The sequence below is a fragment of the Megalops cyprinoides genome, chromosome 16 (assembly GCF_013368585.1).
Source record: "Megalops cyprinoides isolate fMegCyp1 chromosome 16, fMegCyp1.pri, whole genome shotgun sequence".
NCBI lineage: Eukaryota > Metazoa > Chordata > Actinopteri > Elopiformes > Megalopidae > Megalops > Megalops cyprinoides.
The window spans coordinates 24686818-24711449 of NC_050598.1; the positions used below are offsets into that span (position 1 = coordinate 24686818).

The following is a 24632-nucleotide window of genomic DNA, read 5'->3' on the forward strand; positions in this document are numbered from 1 at the left end:
TATAAAAAAAAAAAAAAACCCCGATCAACATACCGGTATCAGTCAGACAATCAGCATGTCTCTGGACATTCACTTCTTCTTTCACATTTTCATTTGGCATTTGTTCATTTGGCAGATGCTCTGGCCCAAAACACCTTACGAGAATTGCATGCAGTAGGGTTAAGTGCATTTAGTCAGGTTATTTTTTTAAGCATGGTATAAGCAGCACAGAACAGAAGACTACTTTCACACACCTTTCTTTTTGGGCTTGACGTTAATGGTCTGTGAGTCTTCAGCGCTGTCTTTGATTCTGAGAAGATCATCAGGCAAAACGGTTACGCTATCAGCACTGTGAAACTGGCATTCATTTATGAACTGGGGGTGTCAAAGTGACGTTGCTGCGCACATAGGTGTCATGCCACTCACAGCGGTATGTCCTCACTCTCAAGTGAGGAGGGTGTGGCCTCTCGCTTGAGCTCCCGCAGTTCATCCATGGAGCTTTGCAAGCTTTGCAGGCTTTGTAGGGTCATTGAATCCAGCTGGCTCACCACCAGCTGGTTCAAGTTGTCTGGGTCAGAGAGCCAGTTCACCAACAGCTCCAATGCTGGATCAGAGGCAAATGGAAACAACACACATATTAGGTTGTGCCCTTCAACTCACCTTCAAAACAGAGAAAAAAAAAATCACTAGATCTTTTATCTTTTAGAGAGATGCAGAGTAACCTATTATTTTGAGTCGCAAGTTGCTGTGCCTAATTCCGGGGAAAAAAAATGTTTTATGTGACAGGGAGCATTTTAACTTGTTTTCAGATGTTTCAATGGGGAATGGCACAAGTATCAGTGCTCACCTTTGAGAGCCACAATCTCATTGAGGGCACAGCGGGTGAGGTCCAGGCTCACCAAGGAATCAGGGAAGAGGTTTCGCACCAAGACTTCAGAATACACCCTGAGGACTGCCATCTCTTCTGCCCTGGAGCTGAACAACTGCCCTCTGCCACACACATACACACAAACACACACATATACACATACACACACTGTTACGGGAATGGTATTAATGATGACTCTTCTGAAGTCACGGCAACATTATCACATCACACTTTCAGCTTCTGTTTAACTGTATTGGGCCACAGTGGTTTTCCACAGAAACCCCGTAAACACCACAGGTTCAAGTAACATGCATGGATCCTTCTGCAGTCACAAGACACTTCTGACTGAGCCTGAGAGCAGCTATTATCATCCACAAAGTGAGCCCTACAAAAGGGATGAAGTTAATCTCTACTCCTCAAATGTAAATGCCATTTACTGTGATGCCCACCCAAATATTATAATATAACTCACAACATACTGTACTATTTAAATATCATTTTAAGGATAGTATTTTTCAGCACTAACATCTAAGGCTTGCCCTCATCTTACAATATTATACTGACCACAGCATGCTTCATTCAACAAGAAAGAACACAATAACTGTATTGATGTACAAAAATAGGACTACGATCCGTATGCACTCAAAGCAGAAGTGCTTTGGTTCATAGTACACCCTGCAAAATATACATAGAGACTTCACCTAAAAAAAGATGTTTGTGACTAAATAAGAGGAAGAGGGCGTGAGAACATGCAAAACATGCAAACGTGTTGTGGTGTAGTGGTGCATAATTATCAAGCACACAAACACAGTGCCCAGATATGGGCAACAACAAATGTGACCTCTCAGACTCACAAACATACACATACACACACACACACACACACACACACACACACACACACACACACACCGTCCTCACTTGTCAGACTGCTTGGCGTTGCGTAGGTGCTGGGTGAGGATTCGGACGCAGCTCACTCCTGCAGCGCAGACGTTGAAGTCTCTGGTTCTCTCTATGACCCGTTCAACAAGCAGGTCAAACTCCCTAGCCAGGGCCCCATGCAGTGGCTGGCTGTCTTTGGGCTCGGGAACATTGTACCAGTTCAGGATGAGCTGGGAGTATGCACACTCAAACACTGTGGAAACATAACCACCCTTGCTAAAATGTACAGAATCACTTCAGCACTGATGGAGCACGTGAAGCAAAGAAGACATTACACTTTTATGTGATGTAGCATAATGGCTACAATATCTATTAATATTTAGTGTGCAACCTCTGAAGTTGTTTTTTGCAACTGGCCAACGAAACAACTTCTGAGGAGGACTGAAAGACAAAGCCACTTCCAAGAAGGAAACCACAGACTGCTTCAGAAACACGTGTTTTATCAAACATTTCATCGCTTGTCATCTGTTGTGCTGGGTTGCAGCTCCGCTGAACAGTAATGAAATGCAGTGTCATGGCTTGTTGCCATCTGCTTGTTTATAACACCAACTTCCACCATGCCTCAAAATGGAAGACACAGTTGCCAAAGTATCTACACTGGAGAATAATTCCATTTAACCAACGAGCCCTCAGAGAAAACATAATTGTTGTATCACTTAGGCCAGCTGAAAAGAGCCTTCACAAAGCTCTTGCAACACTGCTTTCAAATGCTGCTGCAGGGGGCATTCAGTGCAAAGTTCGCCCATCCATCTCAGACCTTGCTTAATTCACATTTCAATTTTTTCTCCCCACATATTCAGTTCAGAAATCGCTGTCTTCTATTTTTCTCCATTCCCCTTCTTTGTCTGACCTGGTATTAAAACGAACACCTAACCGTTTACATTGTTATATAGATGCATTCCCATACAATGCAGAACTGAAGAATACCGGTTTGGTGAGCACAGTGCAGTTCTTTAACCTCACTAAAAGGATCACCGACTTTGTCCTGAATTAAAGCAATTTCAGCCATTTACAATTACTATTTACTTATTTATTTATCTATTTATACTTGTAGAATCTGTCAGCATCTAGCCAAATAATTTTAGTTTTGATTTTCAGAAGGTCCCTCATTTTATTTATTTTGTCCTGAACCCGGTAAAAATCCTCAATTTCTCATCCCACAAAAGGGTTAATAAAAATGGGAGGTTGTAAGACCAAAACTGTTTGGCAAAATTTTGAAGGCTGGTTCTTAGAGTATTTTTATTTTACTTTACATTAAGGAGTCACATGGTAAAAGGAGGGGCGAAAGGTGGAATAAAACCTGTCTGTTCACCCGCAGTCTGTGAGCTGCTGACTCCGGATTTTTCCAGAGAGCACAAAGCAAGTCGTGAGAGGTGCTACAAAAGATGTTAGATTTAAAACTAAGCCTGGAAAGATTTTTTTCTCTAGGCAAACTCAGTATTTCACTTTTGAATTATTTTCACAAGGCCAGAGGTGAAACCATAAGATAGGAAGTAAAAATGGAAAATGAAAAAGCATTACTATGATATCGCCAAATAACCCCAAGGGAAATACTGTTTAGTAGAGACAGGATAACAACATTGTGCACTTAGCATGGAGTGACCCATAGGCATTTCTTTATAAAACCACAGAACAACAGAAGAGTGGCATCATTGTGAAAGCAACCCAGGACATGACACCAGCACAAAAAAGCTGAACACATCAGTTTCATATTTCATCATGTGAAGTACAATACTGTACATTTACCCTGCTGAAGAGACCTTTTCACGTTGGGATAATGCGCTTCCTGTGACAATTCCTGTTTGACGTTGATGGTGTCGAGTTCATCAAAACAGTGAAAATATTCTTCAGTGACCTCCTATATGAAAAAAAAAAAAAAAAACATCCAGAAGATCACTTATTCCTAAAAACTAAAAAATCCATAACACCAAAACGGTCCACAGCAACACTGACATTCAGTACCTCCATCCACCTGCATACACTTGGCTCTACACAAACATTTCCCCTCACAAGGTAATTAGTTTCGGGCATATACTGACGCACATTAACCGTAATGAAAACTGTGTGATGGACAACTCTAACCTCAACTTACTGTCTCCTATAATAGCCATTTCTAATCATGCATAATGTGGATCTACATTTGTATCTTTTTGTGCTGCAATCACCCGATCCTTTTCATTACATCTGCCAACATATCTGCTATTTTCCAGGGGAATTCCACTTTTAAACTATATATTTTTTCCCCAAAGCCTCAATGTACGGATATTACCCAATCATAACTTGTTTCGTTTACTGATCATTACTCTTCTGCAGAACCTGACTAAACTCTATTGTAACTTGGATCTCTGTCTGATCAGAGACGATAACGCAAACGACACATTTCGAACGACCTAACAGAATTTCCTGAAATATTTCTTTAAATGTATAATCGCCATTTTGTGTCCAGAATTGTGATCCACTGTTTTCCCAGGATATAATAGCATGCCCCCATTGTGATGCACTATGAAACACTCTCTGTAAACAATCAAAACAGCGAAGCGGACAGGAGTGCGGCACACCAACGTTTCAGGCTTACGTTGCTTGAAAGTTGCATACATGGAAACATGCCAGGTGCGTATTACAATCCTGGAGAGTCATTCTTCCGAACGTCGAAAATAAAAGGAAAAATCACACACAAGAGGAAAACACTGTCCGTCTCCTTACCTGACATGGCGTTTCGGCCGGTAATTCATCCGTTTGAGTGCTGGTTTCGTGCGCATTTTTTCTGAAGTCATGCGTCGGTATCAGTAAACACACAAGGCACACAACTAATTGGATAATAAATCGAACCGAGTCAGAGAAATACCATATTAGCCCTAGAGTTGCAGCGATTGAGCAGCGCCACAGGTACATTTTATGTAAGGAGTCTCTTTGCCCTCCCCCCTGCTTTTTTTCACTCGTTTAAAATCATTTCATCTTTAATGAAATATTGCAGGCTTCTCTGCACATCCGTTCATCTCAGACTGCTTTACCAACACCAAGAGTTTCCTTTTTGCTTTCTGGGAGGCTATATCTTATATTCCCGGAAGAACATTGATATAAACTACACAGCAGCCGATGCTTGGACCTGATTGGTTGGAGTTAAAAGTTGAGTTTTTTCCCCTCGTCGAGACTGTTACTTATTATATGCGCTGAAAAGCCTATGTATTATTTAACGACTGGGGTTAGTGTGCACAAACACGCCAGGTTACTTACAAGTACAAATAATATATTTATCATTTGTCAGGGTATACATATAGCTTTGCCACTCAAACTCTACTTACAACAAACCTAATACATATTTCATTTTTGCAAATAAACCTCTGCTTCACCCCACCGTTTTATTGTCCTTGTCACATTATCTGGACTGCACCTCTAAGTGTCCATATTAGTGATGTGTACAAATTATTCATTCTTTTAACATTCAACTGGGTGTGCAAAACGCATTGGAAAAATAATTTCAAGGTCCATCCATTAAACTCGATTCAAAAATCATGTTTTATTTACTTTCCACTTGTGCTGTAGTTGGGATGACAAAGATAACCGTGGGACGACTGACGATCAGTTAACGCTGAAAAACTTTAACATTGAAAGTTCACATTGAGTTAACACGGAATGGATGTAACTCACTGCACATTGATCTGAGGTTTTATTACACTCCTTACTAGGTATGTACCTATTTGCGCCACACGATGGCGATATGAATTACATTTCCATCTTTCCCGTTATAATAGGTCATGGCATTGTCTCCGCCAGATGGCGTAAGTCGACGGTTGTGTACCACCACATGCACCGCAAGCTCGGAGTGGTTTCAAATTACAGAACATTACCATTTTAGGAGTTTCTGACATAACGTAGGGCCTATTAAAGAATTGAAATCAGCGTATAGTGGAAACGCAATGACCATAACAATTACAACTTTTTACTTTCTGAGGTCACCATATTGAAGCCGAACTACAACAATCGTCCAAAAAAGTTCTTATCCACATCTGTCAGAGTACATCGGACAGTTCAGCAATCTTCCTCACGTGATGTACAATTCTTTCCCTGGCCTTTTGACCTGCGATTTCTCAGTGTATCGCCACGGGGGGTTTGTGTTTATTGTCGCACATGTGTGGAGACTCGCTGCATTCCGTACATATTGAAACTGCTCTCCAAATAGCCTCAAAGTTTCAAATGGGAAATGTAAGACTTGCACTTGTGCAATGAAATGTCGTCAACAAACTGTACAAACGTAAAAAATATCTCTCTTAAACTGGTGACAGGAGCGTGCCTCTGATATCAGTATTCATCATTATCAACACACTAATTATGTTAAAGACGCTAATTGCTCAGAACATTACGATTTTTGAAAATCACGAGCGAGGACTATAAATGCATTAGGCACATTATCAGTGGCATACCACAGAACCGGATGAGTCAGAGCTGTCTGACTACATGAATGTTAAATTCTGCGAATTGTACTGTCTCCCCCTACCTCGGGACTTGGCAATGATTTAAGAGCTGTATGCAGCTACCTACTGGTCATAAAAGCTGCCTCATCAGCATGGTCATTCACTTCTAGATCTGTTGTTCTTCGATAGTCATTCTCCATCCACATGGTGGCAGGGTTCCAGGAATGTTGTAAATCCACAAACTGCTGGATTATACTGCTTTTGACTTCAGCAATATGTGAATTCAGATTTATGAGTCTTTGCATTGCATAATTTACTGATAGCAGTTGATCACTGTATTGTTAGAAAGCGGTGATATACATGCTCCATCCAAAGGGAATAGTCCTCTCCACTCTTCAACAACATAAGAAAAAAATACAAATATTACATCTGTTCAGACCAAAAGATGTATCAAAAGATACTGTAAACCTTTCAGATTCCAGATAGCATGTACTGCAATGTGTATATGAGAAGCCATACACAAAATATATACTCTAAGCTACTTATATTTTCTGAACTGCCCAACATAACCATTACACCTGTTCATCCATTGCAGATAGTTACTGGTAACGTTGCTTTCCAAGCATGACAAAACATTTACGTCTTTTCATTTGTCAAATGCATTTATTCAGGAGGAATTCCAAAGCAAGGTACGTATACATAAGCACATACAGTATAATAAAACCAGCCCTTTAAAAGTGTTAATGAAAAAGGGAAGAATTTAAGAGCCATAAAATGTAAGGAACAGCATCAAATATAAATACGGGACTAAATGTATTTGGTGAGTGAGGGTGCAGTTCAGTTATAGGTGATATTATTATTGAAGAGAGCTAGAAGTGCTATATTAATGAGCTTTTGCAATGGGATATTGCAGTGAAGGAGTCATGCAAGAAATTGAAACTGGCACTTAAAAACAATCACTGTTGCTCGAACACGCAGAGGGTGCCTGAAAAGACCAGCCGAGTGTTAGAATGTCAGTTCCGAACTAGGTAATATCGCTAGTGCATTTTTTTTCTGTGGTAGACTGAAAGAATGTTAAATTCTAGTATATAAATACGCCTTAATTTTTACGTGAGATAGGCCTACGCCCTCTAGATTGTTTAGGTAAAAAAAATATATGACATTAAAACGTCCTTCGTAACCTGTTTCTTTATTTTTGTTTTATCAATATAATTTATTTTAAGATAAAAATTTACAATAACTCAAACTCAGTCCATTTTTGTGTCTCTGGCATAGACATGTGAGTCCATATTCACCTAATGCTTCGCCTTCCCTACTCAATTGTCCCCATTTCGTCAATGCCCCCAGGCAACGAATCCTCATTGCACGCTCATAGGCTATTGACCGGATTGTGCTCGAGAACTACACACTCACAAAGTGTGGTGGTGTTAAGGGCTACTTCAACATGATAACTAAGTGTATAAATTTAGAGCCATTGTCACAGCGAATGGAACAATACTCACTGCGATGCTATTTTTATGTCAATAGATCAGCAATCTTGTTTGTATCTACGTTTACTTCGGCAGAGAGTTGTCCCGATCCTTGTGCCTTGTCGCGTTACATCGATCGAAACCACAGTCACAGTGCACAATGTATTAAGGAAACAAGGATTAGATCCTTTGCCCGTCAACGGTTTCAACTAATTGTGAATGAAGATTAACCAAAACATTGTAGCGACCCTTGCATCTTTCACGCACATTGTATGCACATACATACACGCCCACACTCACGTGGGCAGTTCATGGGGAGACATGTTGGGGAGAAGGAGATGTCCTAATTTCGCTGGCTATGGGGTGAGAGGGATCTGGGAGTAACGTGAAAAACGCGCGGGTGAGGGCGGAACACGGACAGTTAATTTCTGAAAATCCTGAGAGCGAGCTCGTTGTTCTGGCGAGACTCAATAATTGCCGCTTTGTATTGTTTGGGATCTTCTTCCAACCCTGGTTTATCTGTGCCGTTTCAGGCAATAAATCTGACTGCATTAGTTCTAAACTATCCCCTCTTGTGCCTCCAACCATCATTAGCCATCTACAGATCGGCACACGCTGCAATATTACTGGGATTAAAATGCAAACGCAAAAAGTCAATGGGTACATGACCTCATGGCCTTCGGTTTACGTTACAAGCGTACAGAATAGAGTATGATTCAGGATTGAACATGAACGTACCAAAACCTGACATTTAATTCGTTATGGAACTGGTTTGGAGTCTAACACTGACTATGCCCACAATAGCCCATAATTGTTTGGTTCCATCGTTCCACTATGCTACACTGCCGCCCATTTCCAGTTAAATTCAGTTCCAGTATACCTCACAAGTGAGCAATAGCTTTCATTGTGTTCCTCAAGTTAGTATAGCAAACTGGCCCACTAGACTGCTTGCCGATTCCACAATTAGCCTCATGTGCATTGCTGAAACTGTTATGCAACTACTGTAGTGCAAAAATATAATCCAGTGTCATGCACGATTCGATTCCATTGTACCAATGAGAAACAATGTGTAAATATGACAATGTTCTGCAATGTCAGCACAAATGTTAAAAACCCCTTTTCGTTCTCAGGCGTCTGTTAGGAGTTGCAATAGAGGATCAATGTCGTGACTTTGTCCCAGCATGGCAGAGCTATGTGCGGATTAAAGGGTTACAGAGGACTGCAACAGAGTGAGAGCCCAGAGCTCCCAAATAAATCAATAACAAATCAGCAGAAAATGCACACAAGCACTGCCTGGGACAAGATGGTCTCCATGACAGGACTGCTGCAGTCTGCACACACTGCAGTCAGGCCGCTGGTTTTGTCTGAAGGTTAACGTCCCCACAGTACCATTCCCGTTTATACCACACCAAAGCCACCGGAGGCTGGAAAGAGATAAGGCAAGTATATTTAGAAGCTGAGAGTAATCCACTTCATGCAACTGCTAATCCTTGGCTTTCACTGGCACTAGATAGGTTACTAGAGGTTCCCCACCGCCAGTGAATTTACTACATGTGTAATTCAGATTAACCTGGCTGCCTTCAAGTGTAGACATTTAGTATGTTGCACTAACATGACTTCTGAAAAACGTCAGTGAATTTTTCCATTTAGCCTGAGGTATAGGCATATCCTACTTCACTGTGGCAGACATAGTAAACAGTGATCTGGTTAGCAGAAACTAACAGACTTGTCCTCTTCAATCAGCCTGTCTGATGTTTTCCCTGCAGTGTGGATGAGCTCCAGACCCCCCCCCCCCCCAACCCCAAAGTACCTTACAGATTACCCTTGGTCAAAGATCCTCACAGCTTACTTTGGCTGAAGCCCAGTGCCATGGATGGTTGACACACAAGCGATCACTTTACCGTCTGCAGCATTCCAAACATCAACTGGCCCTTTGGTGAGTAAATCAACCCGAGAGGGTCATGTCTCAAGCGTCACTCTGAACTCTTCAGGGCTTGAAAGATTAACATTGACAGCCATACACGTTTTAAGACTATGCAAGTTAATGACTCTGTACAATGCTAAAAAACACAAAATACATCACTTCTGTGTAAAAAAAGGTCACTGCACAACTATGAATTAGGTTCATTCAGTAGGTTGCATTTATTAAAGTATTGACTAAAAACAGACCGGCTGGATGACAAGTAGAGGTTTGTGCCCGGTAACTCAGTGGGAATGACATGGTGATGGGGGGGGGAAAAAAAGGAGAGAAGGGCAAAAGAAAACGCACATTCCCCCAGTACAACTAGCAGTGAGCACTAGTTGGTCCCTATAAATAAGGCGGAATTTGACAGTCCTTCCAAATGTACAAGATATGTTACAGTTAACATCATTTTAACAACATTAACGGTGGACATTGACAAAGGTTTAGATGACCTTCTTCAGTTCATCGTACAAGACCAGCACGAAGGCACCACCCATGCCTCGGAGAACGTTGGACCAGGCTCCCTTGAAGAAGGCCTTGCCACCCTCGTCGCGGGCGATCTTCCTCCAGCAGTCAATAGTGCCGCTGTACATGATGTCAGCTGCGGAGATGGTGAGATTAAAGAGTCACTACAGGGCACTTAAACACACTTTAGATACCAGGTGAGGTTGAAGACGACTAAGATTTAACACACGGCTACAACTGGTCGCGCAGTGTCACCAGAGCAACACAGAACTACAGATCTGCACGACTCACCTCCTTTGCGACCAGACTGCATCATCATACGACGACGGACGGTGTCGAAGGGGTAGGATGTGAGGCCAGCGACAGCAGTGACGGTCTGAGCGATCATCCAGCTGACGACGATGTGAGTGTTCTTGGGATCCGGCAGCATACCTGAGAAGACAGACCATTGCACTAAGCTGGCACCTTATTTAGTGGACCAGGTTCAAATGTATGAATTACACCTCCCAAGACATTGGTCTTGGAGCTCCTGACTCGGATAACTATGGCATAATGGCAGGAAAATGAATGAAGAGCCAACAAACATACCCTTAGCCGTGTCATAGATGCCGAAATAGGCGGCCCTGTAGATGATGATGCCCTGCACTGACACATTGAAGCCCTGGTACAGCCCCCTGATGCCATCGGACTTGGAGATCTTCACCAAGCAGTTGCCCAGACCACTGAACTCCCTCTCAGCGCCGGCTTTGCCCACGTCGGCAGCCAGACGGGTTCTGGCAAAGTCGAGGGGGTACACGAAGCACAGAGAGGTGGCACCGGCGGCACCACCGGAGGCCAGGTTACCAGCGAAGTACCGCCAGAACTGGGTGCGCTTGTCGACACCATCCAGAAAGACCTTCTTGTACTTGTCTTTGAACGCAAAGTTGAGGGCCTGGGTGGGGAAGTATCTGATGACGTTGGCCAGATTTCCTCTCCAGAAGGACATGAATCCCTGCTCCTTGGGAATACGGACTACACAGTCCACAATGCCCTTGTACTGCTTATCAGCTGTGATCTGCTTGCTGGCGTGCTGCACCTGTATTAACACACACATATATACCAACGTTATATACATACAATATACATCCAACATAGGCCATCAGTAAACATACCCTGCAGCTGTGAAAAGACGAATTTAAATCAATGTGATCAATTAGAAAGGCATTTTAATTTGGAAGCTTTGCGAGTCTGCTCGAACACAAAGTTCAGCTTTGTACTTTCCGCCAACCACAAAGAGGCCCTTTGACCCTGCGCATTACAAGTTATCAAGTAAGAAAAGCAAACTACCCGATTAAAGAATTCAAAGAAAGCGGTTCAAAATCCGTCCGCAGACTCACCCCCCTCTGATTCAAAATGGAGGCGTGACCGCGGCAAATTTTCAGTAAATGACACGTGTTATCGGTAACTTGTTCGCATTAAACACCGGAACTGAAAGAACGCAAGAACATCTAAAGTGAATTCAACATGTCGTTCTGTAGAGTGTCGAAAAGCTAAAAGGGAGGACCCTGAGCCAAACGTCCAAGAACAAAATGTCACCCTTCACACTTTTGTTAGCTACTTTAGGTAGATGGAACGCCGTGTTCTACGTTCTCAGTCGGTCAAAAAACCGCAAAATCTCAACTGGCCACCTTGATAAACTTACCTCATACTGACGCGGTCATTTCGGTCAAATGAATTCCGTCGCGTTAAAACAGGCAGCGACACCCCATTTCCTCATTCAATCAGCTAAACTAGCATTAGCCGGCCGGGCCTTAGCGGAATAAGGCCTCCCCTTGTTACGACCTTGGCACGGAAAACCGGCCAACTTCACATTTTCAAATGTTTGACATCGGCCTGTGACCTCTGAACACCGGATTGGTAACAGGATAGGAATAATGGATTGTATTACGAGATTTCCAGCAAGCCTAACATTACCTAACAGCAAGTAAAGTTGCGCTAAGGTGAAAGCATTCGTGCCCGCAATAAGCCAAAAGCTTATTCAAGATGATTCAAAAATCAAATGATCTGAAACAAGCGGACATTTGTACATTTAAATGACGGTACCCAAATCATACACAGCGGGCTAGTGAACCATCAATAAACTCTAAGCACAAGGGGCCTATTTGAACGCATAATTTACACGTTAACCTCTCTTATGTAACAATAGGAGAACGCTCACAAGCGAAGTTAAGTTAGCTAACGTTAGCCAACTAGAGCGAGCTTTCTTTCCGGCATCTCCTCTCCGCAGAGCACCATCTTTGCTCTAACGTAACCTACACAATCGAGCCTTTTCTTAATCTAACAAATATTTCCAGCTAAGTCGATAACCAATTAATATTATGAAATCTTGGCAAGACATATTCGTAGGTATGCTGGCAAAGTAGCGTTCAAGAGAAAGCTGCCCATTGGGCAGCTAGCTAAATATAGACAGACAATTAACATTATCGCCTACCTGAAGAAGGAGCTTGACTCTCTCGATGGGGGCGACGGCTGTTTTGGAAATGGCAGCGGCAACGCCACCAGCCAAGAAGTCCTTGGCGAATGAAATTGCGGTCTCACTCATCGTTGTATGGTGGTTTAAGGTGGCGTTGTTACAGGGGCTACAATGTCGTGCAGCAAGCAGCGCTTTCACACGACGCCGGTGCGGTCGAAATGGCCGATCGTCACAAAGGGAACGAATTTAATACGGTTAAGTTCGCGAGACAAAACGGGAATTCGGAGGTTGACACGTCATTGGCCACCAGCCTGCTCAGGGGAGGGGGATGCTACTAGCCTCGCGTGACGTCATATAAACCGGTTAGCTTTCAGGATTTACGTTTACGTTTATATTTTGTGGTTTAGAAGACGCTCTTATCCACAGCGACTTCCAAAGTGATTGCAAATGTTTTTGCTACAGATATGAATTTAATGGGGGAAATATTCAATTCATGTATGTCAATGCTACAGTGCTGCTCCTTCTCGACGATTGTGAAATGTTTATTGCTTTTCTCAGACATAAAAGTGTATAAAAGTCAAAGTTCACCCTGCTGGAATCTTTATTATCGTTAATTGACAACCAATCAATCTCCTAATATACTGTAATGTATAATCCAGTGATTATACATTACAATAGGACAACTCTTCACAACAGCCAAAAGCTTTCAGCTGGTGATACAAGGCAATTACTCCCTTTTGGTTGCCAAAGTTGGTACCTGATGTCTGATTCAAGATATGCTGTCTTTGGCAAGTATTATTGCCCAATTAGTATATCAGATGGCCTTAAATGTTTCCATTCATGGTGCCTGTCAACTGTCAAATAGTAGCCCATCCATCTGAAGAGCAGATTATCTGAGGGCTATTGTTGGCCCACTAGGTTGATGATTATCAGATTCAGTTAGGCAACTCTACAAAACCACACAGGACCAATGCTGGTCCCACTGGGTCATATTCACTGCATAGATATATGTTTTCTTACAAAACAGACTTATTGCCTGTACATTTGATAAAATGAAACCGTACATGGATTTCACATTAACATTGCATGAGATAAATGTTAGTATCATGTTACTTTCAAAAAAGAATACAGACCTGGCTGAGATCACAATTTGCTATAAAATGAGCTGACCTTTGTCCTGAAATGCATTCATTGCAGATAGTGATTAACTGAACATTGATTCATCAACAATGAATTATAGTGACCAAACGCTGGGCACAGAAAAATGACCAGAAGTTGGGCTACTGTAATGCCACAGCAGTGGATCAATATAAGCTGCCAGCTGTCAGATGTGTAACATTGACTGACTGATATGAGGTTTAGTCTGGTAATTACAAGGCATGCAGTTATGTACCAACAGCAGTAACACACAGTGGGCCATTTGGACCTTGCTGTCAGTATGCCAAAGTTGGCACTTGACAGGTGATCAGTTGTTACACAAACTGTCAGTGATCCCAAATTGGCTGCTGCTGTACCGCCAATTGTGGGATATCGTAATGCATCATTATATGGCCAATGCGCACTGCCAGCTGACAATAAACTGTGGGGAAACACAAAGCCATTTAACATAGGACCAAGACCACCTGCAGTGATTATCGGGCAGTCACAGTATATACAACTGAGTGCCCTCCCTGCCATGAGTTTGCCCCCGATGCAAAAAACATCAGTTGGAGACATCAGAACCTTAACATTGACTGCAATTGCTGGCCATTTGTTGGGGAAATTTAATGATGCGTTAGTGGACCAATGCTGGCTACTGCTAGATTAACCATAGCCGGCTGACTACAAAACAAAAATATACCACAGTTAGTCCCTCACGGCACCCATGGACTGCTAATATCCAATCCTGGTCCAACTAGGTTTTAACAGTAGCTACATATTTATAGGGTAGCTAGCAATTGATTAAAGGAGGCTCCTGTCATATGGTATTCTAGAGCACCCTGTTCTGCTTTGCAGCATTAGCAACAGGTGCTATAAAGTTGTATACTGCTCAAAGTATTGCCAGCTATTACAGCCATTATACGTTTTGTGCTATAACACTACAGGGACCCTATGAAATGTCTTATCAGATGTAGGCAAAAGGTTGTTTAATGAACCTCATCATAATTTACAATTCAGTTACTATCTAGTCCCCATATTAGTTACCGACTAGTTCAAATAACAATTGCTAAAAAAAGGGAAAAGTGTTGCAGCTGAACACATGGTTGAGAACTTTGAAGCACAGCTAGTTAGTAATTAGTACTTCTAGTAGCAAGAAGGTCAACACTGAGGTCATGCTGACGAGAGTGTGTACAATACTGCATCTGTTTATGATCCTGAGAGAGAGAAGTGGAGGAAAACAGGTCATTTTAAACTAAATGAAACAAATTCATGTATTTTAAGCAGCTAGCAATGTAAAATAACTGTCACAATGACAGTTAAAACTGAAAGGAAGAGAGGTAGCTCAGTTGCACACAAGCATGTCAAAGTGACCTTGAAACCATGAAGCAAAGCTCTGCACAATACCAGACAGAGGGCTAGAAGGGCAAGAGTTTGTCTGTAATCTTTATATGCTATAGGGAGAGTGCACTTGAAATGAGAGACACAGACACATTCTGTACATTTATTTTCTCATACATTAGAAAATACGAATCATCTTAAATACACCTAAACTATATTTACACATGTATATATGAGTAATATTAACTGTACTTTTTTTTGAAATTCTAGGAGTGGTCACAAGTGAGTGGAATTTCTAGATTGACCTGTGCTACAAGATACAGAGGCATTTGACCGGTTTAGCACTTAACTTTAGCCAAATTGAAAGCAACACCTCACCTGAATTTTAATACATACATGAGGTGGTTACTTTGTTCAAAATCCACATGGTCAACATAGAAATAGACCACTCATTATTGCTCTGAAATATTCAAAATATAAGGCACATATACATAATTTACGTCAAATAATGTCAGTAAGACAAGGAGCAGCCAGTTACAACAAGCTTTTGCCTCAGAGCCATTTAACATGACTGCGGTGAAAATAAGGCAGATGCTGTATCTCTTTAGCACCAGACACTCAATATTTTGTTTTCATGTGTCTTATCCTTTTGATTCTGTTGTGCTTGAGACCTAACCATGACATAATACAGTACCGTGCATTATAACTCTTTTAACTGAGACAAGATAATACACAGGAAAAACTTCATAATGTTTCAAGAGGTATTGCAGATTATACATTAAAACTAACATATACTCAAGTTTGAGCATAATGTAAAATTGCTGTCAGTGCATTGTTACTTGCAAGTACAGTATGGCAAGATAACATTTCTTTACAGTTGCACAAGCTCCATCTAGTACCGTTGTTGGTCATGAACTCAGAGTTGCAGCCATGGGCAGTAAACATGTACACCAAAAGCAACCTGGAACCAACATCCAGTTTCATTCCCATTTCAAGAGGCCAAGGTTGTCACTGTGGTTGACAGGAGGTCATCAGTGGTTTGGGACCTAGGCGTGAAAGGTGATGTCACCACCGGTTCCCAATGGTGGACTGCTGTGAATGGAATTTCCTGTTCCTGAGGTACCTCTTCACCTCCTCCAGCTCAGACGCGCCCAGGCTCTGGTCCACTCCTGGGGTCAGCTGATAGCTGAGTGGAGACACGATGTAACCATTGCGGTAAAGACAGACCTGCTTGCACATCTCAAAGCAGGTGAACAGCAGGCCAGAATAGGGAACAATCTGTGGAGACATAGCACAAGACATGCATTTGAACATTTTGTTAAGTATATGTAAAAGGGTCTGTACCTGTACACACTCAGTAAGGCCTTAAGTGTGACCTCATTTTAGAATGTTAGCTAAAACGTTGGTCTTCTGTGTATGATGCTGAGGGTTTGGTTTTATTGGCAGCTGGGCCCTCTGGTAGAGGCCATCTGGGGCTGAATTGCGGTCAGTACAGTACTTTGAACATCCTGTCTTTCTAATGGGAAAAAAAAATCAAAACCAAATTTACACCAATCTCACTGATTGTTTTTTATATCCAGATTTATATCTATTTTTGCTTTAATAAATCTAGGAAAAAATGACCAGTCTTTAGACCTCAGCTTGTCATCATGGATCAACTGTGATCAAGATCTGGGATTCTTGTTTGAGGAAGTACTGTTCCCAACTATGTAAAAATTATTTGATCCGCACATAAAACACCCGAGTATATTACGCAATCATCCATTCCTATTAAGGGTGGGACCACCACTCTCTTGAATCCGGGTACAGACAGGTCACATAGTAACCAAGTTACACCTCCATGAAAACCTGTTGTGCTTTGTTTCAGCCAAGCACTGTGGTGTTCTTGGGCGTGGCTGCATCTCCCTGTTTTGCATTCCTTTTAGCCAGGTTACTCCCTCAGGGGGGACAGAGGAAAATGCCACTGCCTCAATTGTGCTTTTGGCCAGAAGCATATATCTTTAGCACGTGCATCCACAGATACATGATTGAATAATTAATGACCATTTGTCAGGGTTTAGTAAGAGCACGGGTGAGGCTTATAGACTTGCCCTATGCCTGAGGCAAGAAGAAAAGAGTGAGGTTATTCTCTACATAATACTGGCATTTTAGAACATAATTGGGAAACACAGTCTCCATTTACTTGATGTTATACCAAGTTACGTGCTTCCAGGTTACATGGTTTAGTTCCGAATATAGTCCTCGATCTTCATAACGGTCTCTTAAAAATGATTAAATTTATGCTGAGGTTGTCATTTACAATTTCTAAACCTTCCATGTTTTTAACCAGCGAGAGCCCACATGCTTGTGATGGAAATGTTCCACCGAATATGGGTCTTATTTAAATACGTCAAATGTTTGAAGGGCAGCGTAACAGAGACAAACCATCCACAAACACACGGACAGGGAGCTGGGAGGAAGGCCGTACCTTGACCATGTTGGCAGTGAGGCCGTTCCACAGTGACAGGAAGCCCTTGTTTTTGATCACCTGCCTGAAGCAGTCCAGCATGCCGCTGAAGTGGACATCAGCCCCTCCACAATGCGGCAACAGTGCACTCTGGGCCTGGAGGAAAGAGCGCAACAACTGGCCATCAGCGTGGCGGTAATAAAGAACTCAAAATAAGAGCAACCCACCATGAGAACGCGCGGGCCTGGTGAAGAATGCAAGCACTCCACCACTGTGTGGATGATGTTACCAAGCAAGCTTAAAAAAAAACTAAAGCACCTCTAAACTGGTTAGACCAGAACAGGTCTAGTACTCTGCCACACTCAGGAAGGCTATAGGACTGTTAAGAAGTAAGCAGACTAAACTGGAAGGGTTTTCTTGGCCTTACGCTTTTGCTCAACCAACTCCTCTTCATTTACAGAGGACTGGTTTAACAGTTCTGTGCGATACTGTGCAACACACTTAACATGTTGATGTGTGAAACACACAAATCGTTCCAGTTTTGCAAATACACAGTGCAAACCAGAAACACATTTTCATTCTAGTTCTTAGTACAATTAAAGGGATCACTATACTGTGAGACAGCACTATGGGTATTCACAGGAAATGATTTTGTAATGCGGTCTTTCATGCAGCCCCAGTCACATTTTTAAAGGCAAACTGGGTGTGGAGTATCTTAGTAATTAGGTATGGTCCACCAACACAATGACTCACTTCTCGATCTGACTCACTGTTGGTATAACTCATACTTGGTACAACCAGTTGCTTCGAAGGGGAAGTCGGAATTGCTTTCGTTTTGGTAGGAACCAGTGTTCAAGCACAACCTGTGGCGAAACGTGCTGATTACCAATTTCCTCAAGTAGCACAGCAATGTTTTCGATGATTGTGAGGGTAATGACATAATTGTAATGACTTGTTGGTAGCTGTTGAATGCATGAGTGCTGAGATTAGGGGAGAAGAGATGCACTGGCAACACTAGAAGGAGAATTTTTGCCTCTGTTTAAAAAAAAAAACACATGTATACCCTTCAGGGCAGAAGTATTTCTGTTCTGTGACAACAGCAATGGCCAGCTCTCTCACTCCAACACATGACCAGGCAAATGAGTGGCAGGGCCTGTGCTTTATGTCCTCTTTGTCACCCCCTCCCCCAGCACACACACACTTTGTTCCTCACTGCCTTAAACTGACCTTTCCCAGTTCGGAGCAGTGTCCTCTGCTCACAAAGCACTTCTGCCTGATCACACATGCGGCACTGCTGTTACTTCTACCTGCAGTGAGGCACCCCCTCCCCCATGGAAAAACACAGCCCTTTCAGAGGAGGTCTGTTTAGGAAACACGAAACCAACCCCCAGTGAAGAGAAACAAGAATCTGCATGAAGCAGAGGCCCGCCAATACATGCAGTATAAACTGCATCGGCCTTAGCAGGGGTTTCCCACCTTGTTCATACCTCCAGACTCTGTTAGGACTTGAACAGCTGTTCGTGATACAAAAAGGTATATCAGGAACAGTCATTCCTGTTATAATATTATTCAGTTGTCTAGTGGTCTAGTGGTTTGAACAGCTGCCAAGGTCGTTTCTTGGCTGCTCTGTGTTCTTTCTATCTGCTGGAAGGAGCTTTGGTTGACTGATTCTATGTAATACTTCTTGTTATGCAATATGGTAAAAGGTCTCCAATTATAAGCATCTCAGTCAACATGGTTACTTGTTGCACTTTATTATTCTGTGTTTCTGTGTGTTGTTAGATTTACAGACTACTGTATAAGGTAGTACTGTTGGTGAATATTTGCAGATAATAATAAAAAATAAGTATGGATATATTGCTAGGAGATTTCACACCAGCAGTTGGACATTGTTATACCCCTGTATGAAGGCCCCTGAGCATTATAAATGGCACCCATAGTACTTGCAGACCCTGAGCACCATTCACATTCTCAGCTGCCCCAGCACCTTGAGACACCAAGAATAGACTGTGGAGTCTAGCCCCTCTGGCCCGCTTGCACCCCCCCCCCCCTCCCCCATGTCTATGCTCCTCTGGACTGAGTAGGTGAGGGCAATGCTGATGAGAATGATCATCACAGACATTCCACAGTTACGATAACAAATTACAACACAGCCAGAGGGTAATAAACACCATCAAAGCAAACGGTATTTGGCAGATCAAAGAGAGCTCCTGAATTTTTACAAACAAACCATATGTATAGACATAAGACAAATCAGATGCAATGGCATGCCCATCTACTGTGAGATTCTCCCTTGTGAACCTGAATCCTATGTTCTTGATACTAGTGTGCCACCTTATGGAAGGATTTGGTATCACTACAATGATGGAGGCAACAGCATGGAAAAATGGTATGTCCTGTTCAAAATTTCTGTACGCCAACTTTTTCTTAAACATTCCATGCCCAGCCAAAACTAAATACTGTTCCATGCTATAAAAATTGAGGTTGTTGTCCACGAGATTTTTGCAACAAATTATAACAGTTTCAGTAGTAGCAGACAGAGAGCTAACACTCATCTCAACATCAGGATTTCACCTTAATGACCACACCTTCAACTATCACAACATTAGCATTCTCATATGCAAGGGCTAAGGCAAAGCAATAGGGGCAGAACTGAAAAGGTTATTACCACTGAACAGCATTTAGAATGCAATTGTTCATCAGTGAGCGGGCAGGTTACCCCAGAGCTCTGACCTGCATCTTCCTCTTGACTGTTTCGAAGGGGAAGGAAAGAGTCTGGGCCAGTCCTGCAGCCATGCAGCCATTGATGAAGTTCTGAAGGGGAGTGAAGCGTACGCTGGGCTCCTGCCACAGCATGTCCAGGTTGATGTACACTGCGTAACAGCCCAGGGAGAAGGGAACTGCACCTACAGAGGTAATAAAAAATCCGGGACTCAGTCTTCTCCAAGCCAGCAGCCAGATCTCCATGGACATGCACCACAACCCTCATCTGCCATTAGCAAGATTTCAGCATGTCACTACCACAGACATATCAAATCTCACACAATGATAAGCATGGTCAGACTGTAACAGGCAGACACAAGGACTAATTTAAAATTATTTGAGGCTGTGAACTCCACTGAACTAAATCAGCACTTTAGCAGGCCAGTATCTGTCTCCCTGCAGATACTTCACAGACAGGGGTGAGGATGTGAGTGCATGAAATGGTACAGTCACAGATATGCAATATCTAGAGTGTATATTAAAGGTTCATTGAAGGCTCTGTCTTTGCCATTGTTGAAGCTTAAGGAGCATGGCCTAAAACATCGATACCTAACTTCCTCTAACCTACCAGAAACCTCTCTGACACTGAAATACAGAGGACAAAAACAACACAGGAGCTACATATCAAGTTATAACATAGAACATCTGTGGCGTTTCACCACTCAAGCGTTTATGGTCTATGTTATGTTTTAGACATACCCCACATACCCAAGCTTACACACAAAGATGCCTGCATTTTTTCTGGCCACTGCAAAAGCATACCTATGACTGTGAGGGAGAAGCCCCTGTAGAGGGCCTTCAGTCCCTCGCTGTGGTAAATGCTGGAGAGGGTGTACAGGACCCCCTTGTACGTGGGCTGCTGGCAGTTCTGTGCGATGAGCCGCGTTTCCACCACCTCCAGCGGGTATGTCGCTAGCGCAGCGGCGATGCCAGCCAGCCCGCCCGCCGCAATGGCCCTCCACTGTGAGATGTAGCCCAGCTCATCCATGTGCAAGTGGACAACCCTGACAAACAAACACACAGCTCCATTGCAGGGGGTCTTAAGGACAACACGGCCTTAGTGTTAGACATCGTGGGACATCACAGGTCTGGGGCACAAAATAGTTGACAGAAACTGACATTGACATTCAAACAAAATGAAAAACAAATGCATTGCCAGGAAAAACAAATACATTAACATAAATTAAAATACAACTTTTATTCATGCAAGCAGTAAAACATCTGTAAAACCAACTGTCTATTACTGGTATAATTTCAACTTTGATTTTGAAGCATAAGGAAATTATATTCGCTATAGAGTACATGTATGTGTAATGCTAATCATTGCATGTACACTGAAGGGCAATCCAGATTAGATACACATCGGAATTGAAACAAACAAACAAAAAAACTACTCAACACCTAAGCCTATAAATTATAACGCAAATAGACTAGGTATGAGGATGTACAGTATCTCAGCGGTCACTATCGTTACTGGCGTATTAATTCGCAGCTCTTACAAGGCATTGTCTGCTTATCCTAAGTGGGCAATTATTTACGCAGACCTTGTAAAACCGAAGTGAGGGTGATTACATCACTCACTCACAGCTGTAAAAGTACAAGACAAGACATTCCCCGGCACTGATGACGATAATAATAGTCACACGCGTTAAAGCACGTGAGATGCCCTCTGGCTGTCAAAGACTTTCAAGAGTAGGCAGTGGAGTTTACTCAGCCACATATTTCAACCCTGGTTATTGACATCTGAGCTTTGACCCTCTTCCATAACTCAACAAAAAAATCTCCTTTGGGCTGGTCTAGGTATTCAGTGACGCCATTATCTGCCGAGTTGCTCCGCGCCTTCTGATTGGACCCTGAAAGAAGGCGTGAGTGTCATGGCATATCCCGGCAACATGACCGAGAGTGAACTCTAAGCGGAACTCGATTTGAAAACATACAGCAGCTTTAAAGACCAGCTGTCAATCTATCAGTAAAAAATAAAATAACGCATTTGGTAAATGCAACATGGCAAGAGAATGAAACAATCCACTATCCGGTCCCCCAACTCATCCTACAGTTTGATTAGACTCAGATTCATATTTTGAAACACAACATGTTAGCATAGCTCTGTGTCTTTCTAACAAGCAAGGCACAATGTCTGAACGTTCAGTACGATATCGAGAATTTATTAGCCGAAACTTTTGCAATTGAAGAGTTAACGTCACATTGAATGCTATTTGGTAGCCATAACACACAATTGCTCTTTTAGTAGAAGTCTGCAATTAGCTTACTAGATCACTGTGGGTTAACTTGCGTAACGTAACATTAGCTATCTAGTCTTCACTTTAAAATATCGGCTACGCTAGCTACTTCATTAGAAAGTTAGCTTGATGGATAGCTGGCTATGATTCTTTAATAAAATGTAGAATTCTGTCAAATATTTTAAAAAGAATTATCATAATCCACTTACTTTTTGTAAGTTGACAAATGGATCGCGCTGTAAGGGAACAACCGGAGACATGAAGCCAAATTTCCCTTCCATAGCGCTCGCAGGCCCTCACTCTGATAGATTACATGAAAGCTGTTTAAAAACCCTCTTTTACAGTGAAATGTTCCGACTTGGCTTAAAATCTTAACGACTTCCAAGGGAGACGTGGCGGTTTTGCTGAATATTCCTGCGAATCCCACGCACAAAAAACCTTGGGTGCTTGTCAGTCTGTCATCCTTTTTAACAGTTGCCATTATTTTCTGACTTGATTTCGAAGTATTAGCGGCCGCGTAGAGAGCATGCAGCGATACTCCCTCATCGAGCTTTAGTTATCAACGCTGTACATAAAACCGCAGCGACTGTTTATCTCCACATCCTCTCCTCAGAAGACACCCAGTCACGCTGGCTGGAGTGTTACGCGGAAGAGAGGGGAAGTGATGCCAAAAACGTCCCCTTCAAAACTGATCAGCAAAAAGTACCTTGCAGTCCACCTAGTGGTCACTTTTTCAGAGGGATACAGATGGTTTATTGTTATCCACATGAAACACCGCAGTGCGTAAATTATGTTTCAATATTAAACCAAATGCTGTATGTACTGATACAGTGTTGCATTACGTTCGTTTCATGTATTGTTCTGTAAGAATGTTAACTTTCTACCTAGATGCTACGTAGTATCGCGTTACCACGGTAACCTCAGCTAACGGTATGTGTCTGTCAGGTTCCAGCTATTGTACCTGACCAAGCACCGTCTGTAGGTTTGCCCGTTATTATAACATTATCTGAGACATTTTTATTCCCTGCGGTTGTCTTTTGGGTGTCTTTCGTAGCTAACCGCACTTTTCATATAAGTTACTGTATACATTTGCGATCTTAATAAGTTAACGAGCCAATAGTGTTGTTTTACAGATATTGGACAGAGTCTAAGTTAACGATTTAATAATATGTTGTTTATTTTTTTTTATTAATAAAAATGTTGATATTGATAATAACGTCTATAAAGTCTTTCTCTTGGTCATATCATGCTTAATGTGGTTTGCTAGTTTAAGTTATTGTAAAAGCGGTTCATTTAAGTTAGCAGCTTAGGTCTACCTCTTTATATTGAGCTGTTATCACCAACGTTAGGCTAGCTAGCTAGCTGTAGCCTAACCTGCCTGGGTTAGATTTGCACTGTAACTGTGAGGCTGTATTGCCACTAATGTAACGTTCACATTAACGTTCCACAGCTACAACAATCAATGACATATTTTAATTGTCTGCTGCATCTACTTAATCAATTACTGAGCAATGTTGTTTTATAGGTATTTTTATTTTACAGCATGTACATTGTTTGGATAAATGTTGAGTTGGCAATAAATCAATAAACCTAAACTGGTGTAAAGGAGATGTGTCTGCCAGATTGCAGCGCGCCAGAACAATATACATGTAACGATAGCTACAGAAACATCTATTTAGGAACTGCATTGATTTGTGACCCTTTTACGGACATAATTACCTTGCAAAAACTCTATGCCTGGCTACAGATGTGCAATTACGCAACCCACTGAAGTAATGTTTAGCTATAACTTGACAAAACCCATGTTTTAGTATCGCTTAATGAACACTGAAGCACTACGCAATCAAGAAGATGCTCCTGAGACAAGTATTTGTGTATGTGTAGCTCAGCACTTTTGCTAAACAAATGATTAGGATCTCATCAAATGGGATCGCATTCCAGGACCTTCCAAACATCTCAAAATCTTTCTCTTCTGTAAACATAGCTCTTCTAAATGGCGAAGGATGACACAAGAGCTCTGTATCTAATTTTAGAGTTGTTGCATATACCAGACACACAGATACTGAATCAAAAGACAAAGTCATTTCTCTTACAAAGAAAACATACTCATAGATCAATACACCAGCAAAATCACAGTAATTTCTCATTTTCCCAA

The 24632-nt window shown here is 42.1% G+C and overlaps 3 protein-coding genes across 3 annotated transcripts; all 3 read right to left on the reverse strand.

Moving 5' to 3' along the window:
• Positions 1-332: 332 nt before the first annotated feature.
• Positions 333-4824, reverse strand: si:rp71-46j2.7 (sorting nexin-25). The gene is made up of 5 exons (XM_036549141.1): positions 4493-4824; positions 3536-3647; positions 1769-1982; positions 827-969; positions 333-583 (listed from the first exon to the last, which is right to left on the reverse strand). Exons 1-5 carry the CDS (start codon positions 4679-4681, stop codon positions 402-404), a joined length of 840 nt encoding a protein of 279 aa, XP_036405034.1. The 5' UTR covers positions 4682-4824; the 3' UTR covers positions 333-401.
• A 5045-nt stretch (positions 4825-9869) lies between these two features.
• On the reverse strand, positions 9870-12791 carry slc25a5 (solute carrier family 25 member 5). The gene is made up of 4 exons (XM_036548738.1): positions 12569-12791; positions 10687-11173; positions 10390-10530; positions 9870-10234 (listed from the first exon to the last, which is right to left on the reverse strand). The coding sequence occupies exons 1-4, from the start codon at positions 12677-12679 to the stop codon at positions 10077-10079; spliced, it is 897 nt and encodes a 298-aa protein (XP_036404631.1). The 5' UTR covers positions 12680-12791; the 3' UTR covers positions 9870-10076.
• A 2515-nt stretch (positions 12792-15306) lies between these two features.
• On the reverse strand, positions 15307-23123 carry slc25a43 (solute carrier family 25 member 43). Its single transcript, XM_036548834.1, has 5 exons — positions 22687-23123; positions 21000-21241; positions 20208-20380; positions 17496-17630; positions 15307-16306 (listed from the first exon to the last, which is right to left on the reverse strand). The coding sequence occupies exons 1-5, from the start codon at positions 22956-22958 to the stop codon at positions 16094-16096; spliced, it is 1035 nt and encodes a 344-aa protein (XP_036404727.1). The 5' UTR covers positions 22959-23123; the 3' UTR covers positions 15307-16093.
• Between the last annotated feature and the right edge of the window lie 1509 nt (positions 23124-24632).

What these genes read in the sequence shown, in the direction of transcription:
- slc25a43 (XM_036548834.1), bottom strand. Translation starts at nt 22,958, where the DNA reads ATGGCAACTGTTAAAAAGGATGACAGACTGACAAGCACCCAAGGTTTT. An exon ending in CAGTCAAGAGGAAGATGCAG is followed by an intron (nt 17,631 to 20,207) that starts GTCAGAGCTCTG and finishes TCTTTCCTCCAG; the next exon opens with GCCCAGAGTGCACTGTTGCC. An exon ending in TCACTGCCAACATGGTCAAG is followed by an intron (nt 16,307 to 17,495) that starts GTACGGCCTTCC and finishes ATGTCTCCACAG; the next exon opens with ATTGTTCCCTATTCTGGCCT.
- si:rp71-46j2.7 (XM_036549141.1), bottom strand. Translation starts at nt 4,681, where the DNA reads ATGTACCTGTGGCGCTGCTCAATCGCTGCAACTCTAGGGCTAATATGG. An exon ending in GAAAAGGTCTCTTCAGCAGG is followed by an intron (nt 1,983 to 3,535) that starts GTAAATGTACAG and finishes ATGTTTCCACAG; the next exon opens with TGTTTGAGTGTGCATACTCC. An exon ending in TGAGATTGTGGCTCTCAAAG is followed by an intron (nt 584 to 826) that starts GTGAGCACTGAT and finishes CCTCTGATCCAG; the next exon opens with CATTGGAGCTGTTGGTGAAC.
- slc25a5 (XM_036548738.1), bottom strand. Translation starts at nt 12,679, where the DNA reads ATGAGTGAGACCGCAATTTCATTCGCCAAGGACTTCTTGGCTGGTGGC. An exon ending in GAGTCAAGCTCCTTCTTCAG is followed by an intron (nt 11,174 to 12,568) that starts GTAGGCGATAAT and finishes GTGTTAATACAG; the next exon opens with GTGCAGCACGCCAGCAAGCA. An exon ending in CATCTATGACACGGCTAAGG is followed by an intron (nt 10,531 to 10,686) that starts GTATGTTTGTTG and finishes CTGTCTTCTCAG; the next exon opens with GTATGCTGCCGGATCCCAAG.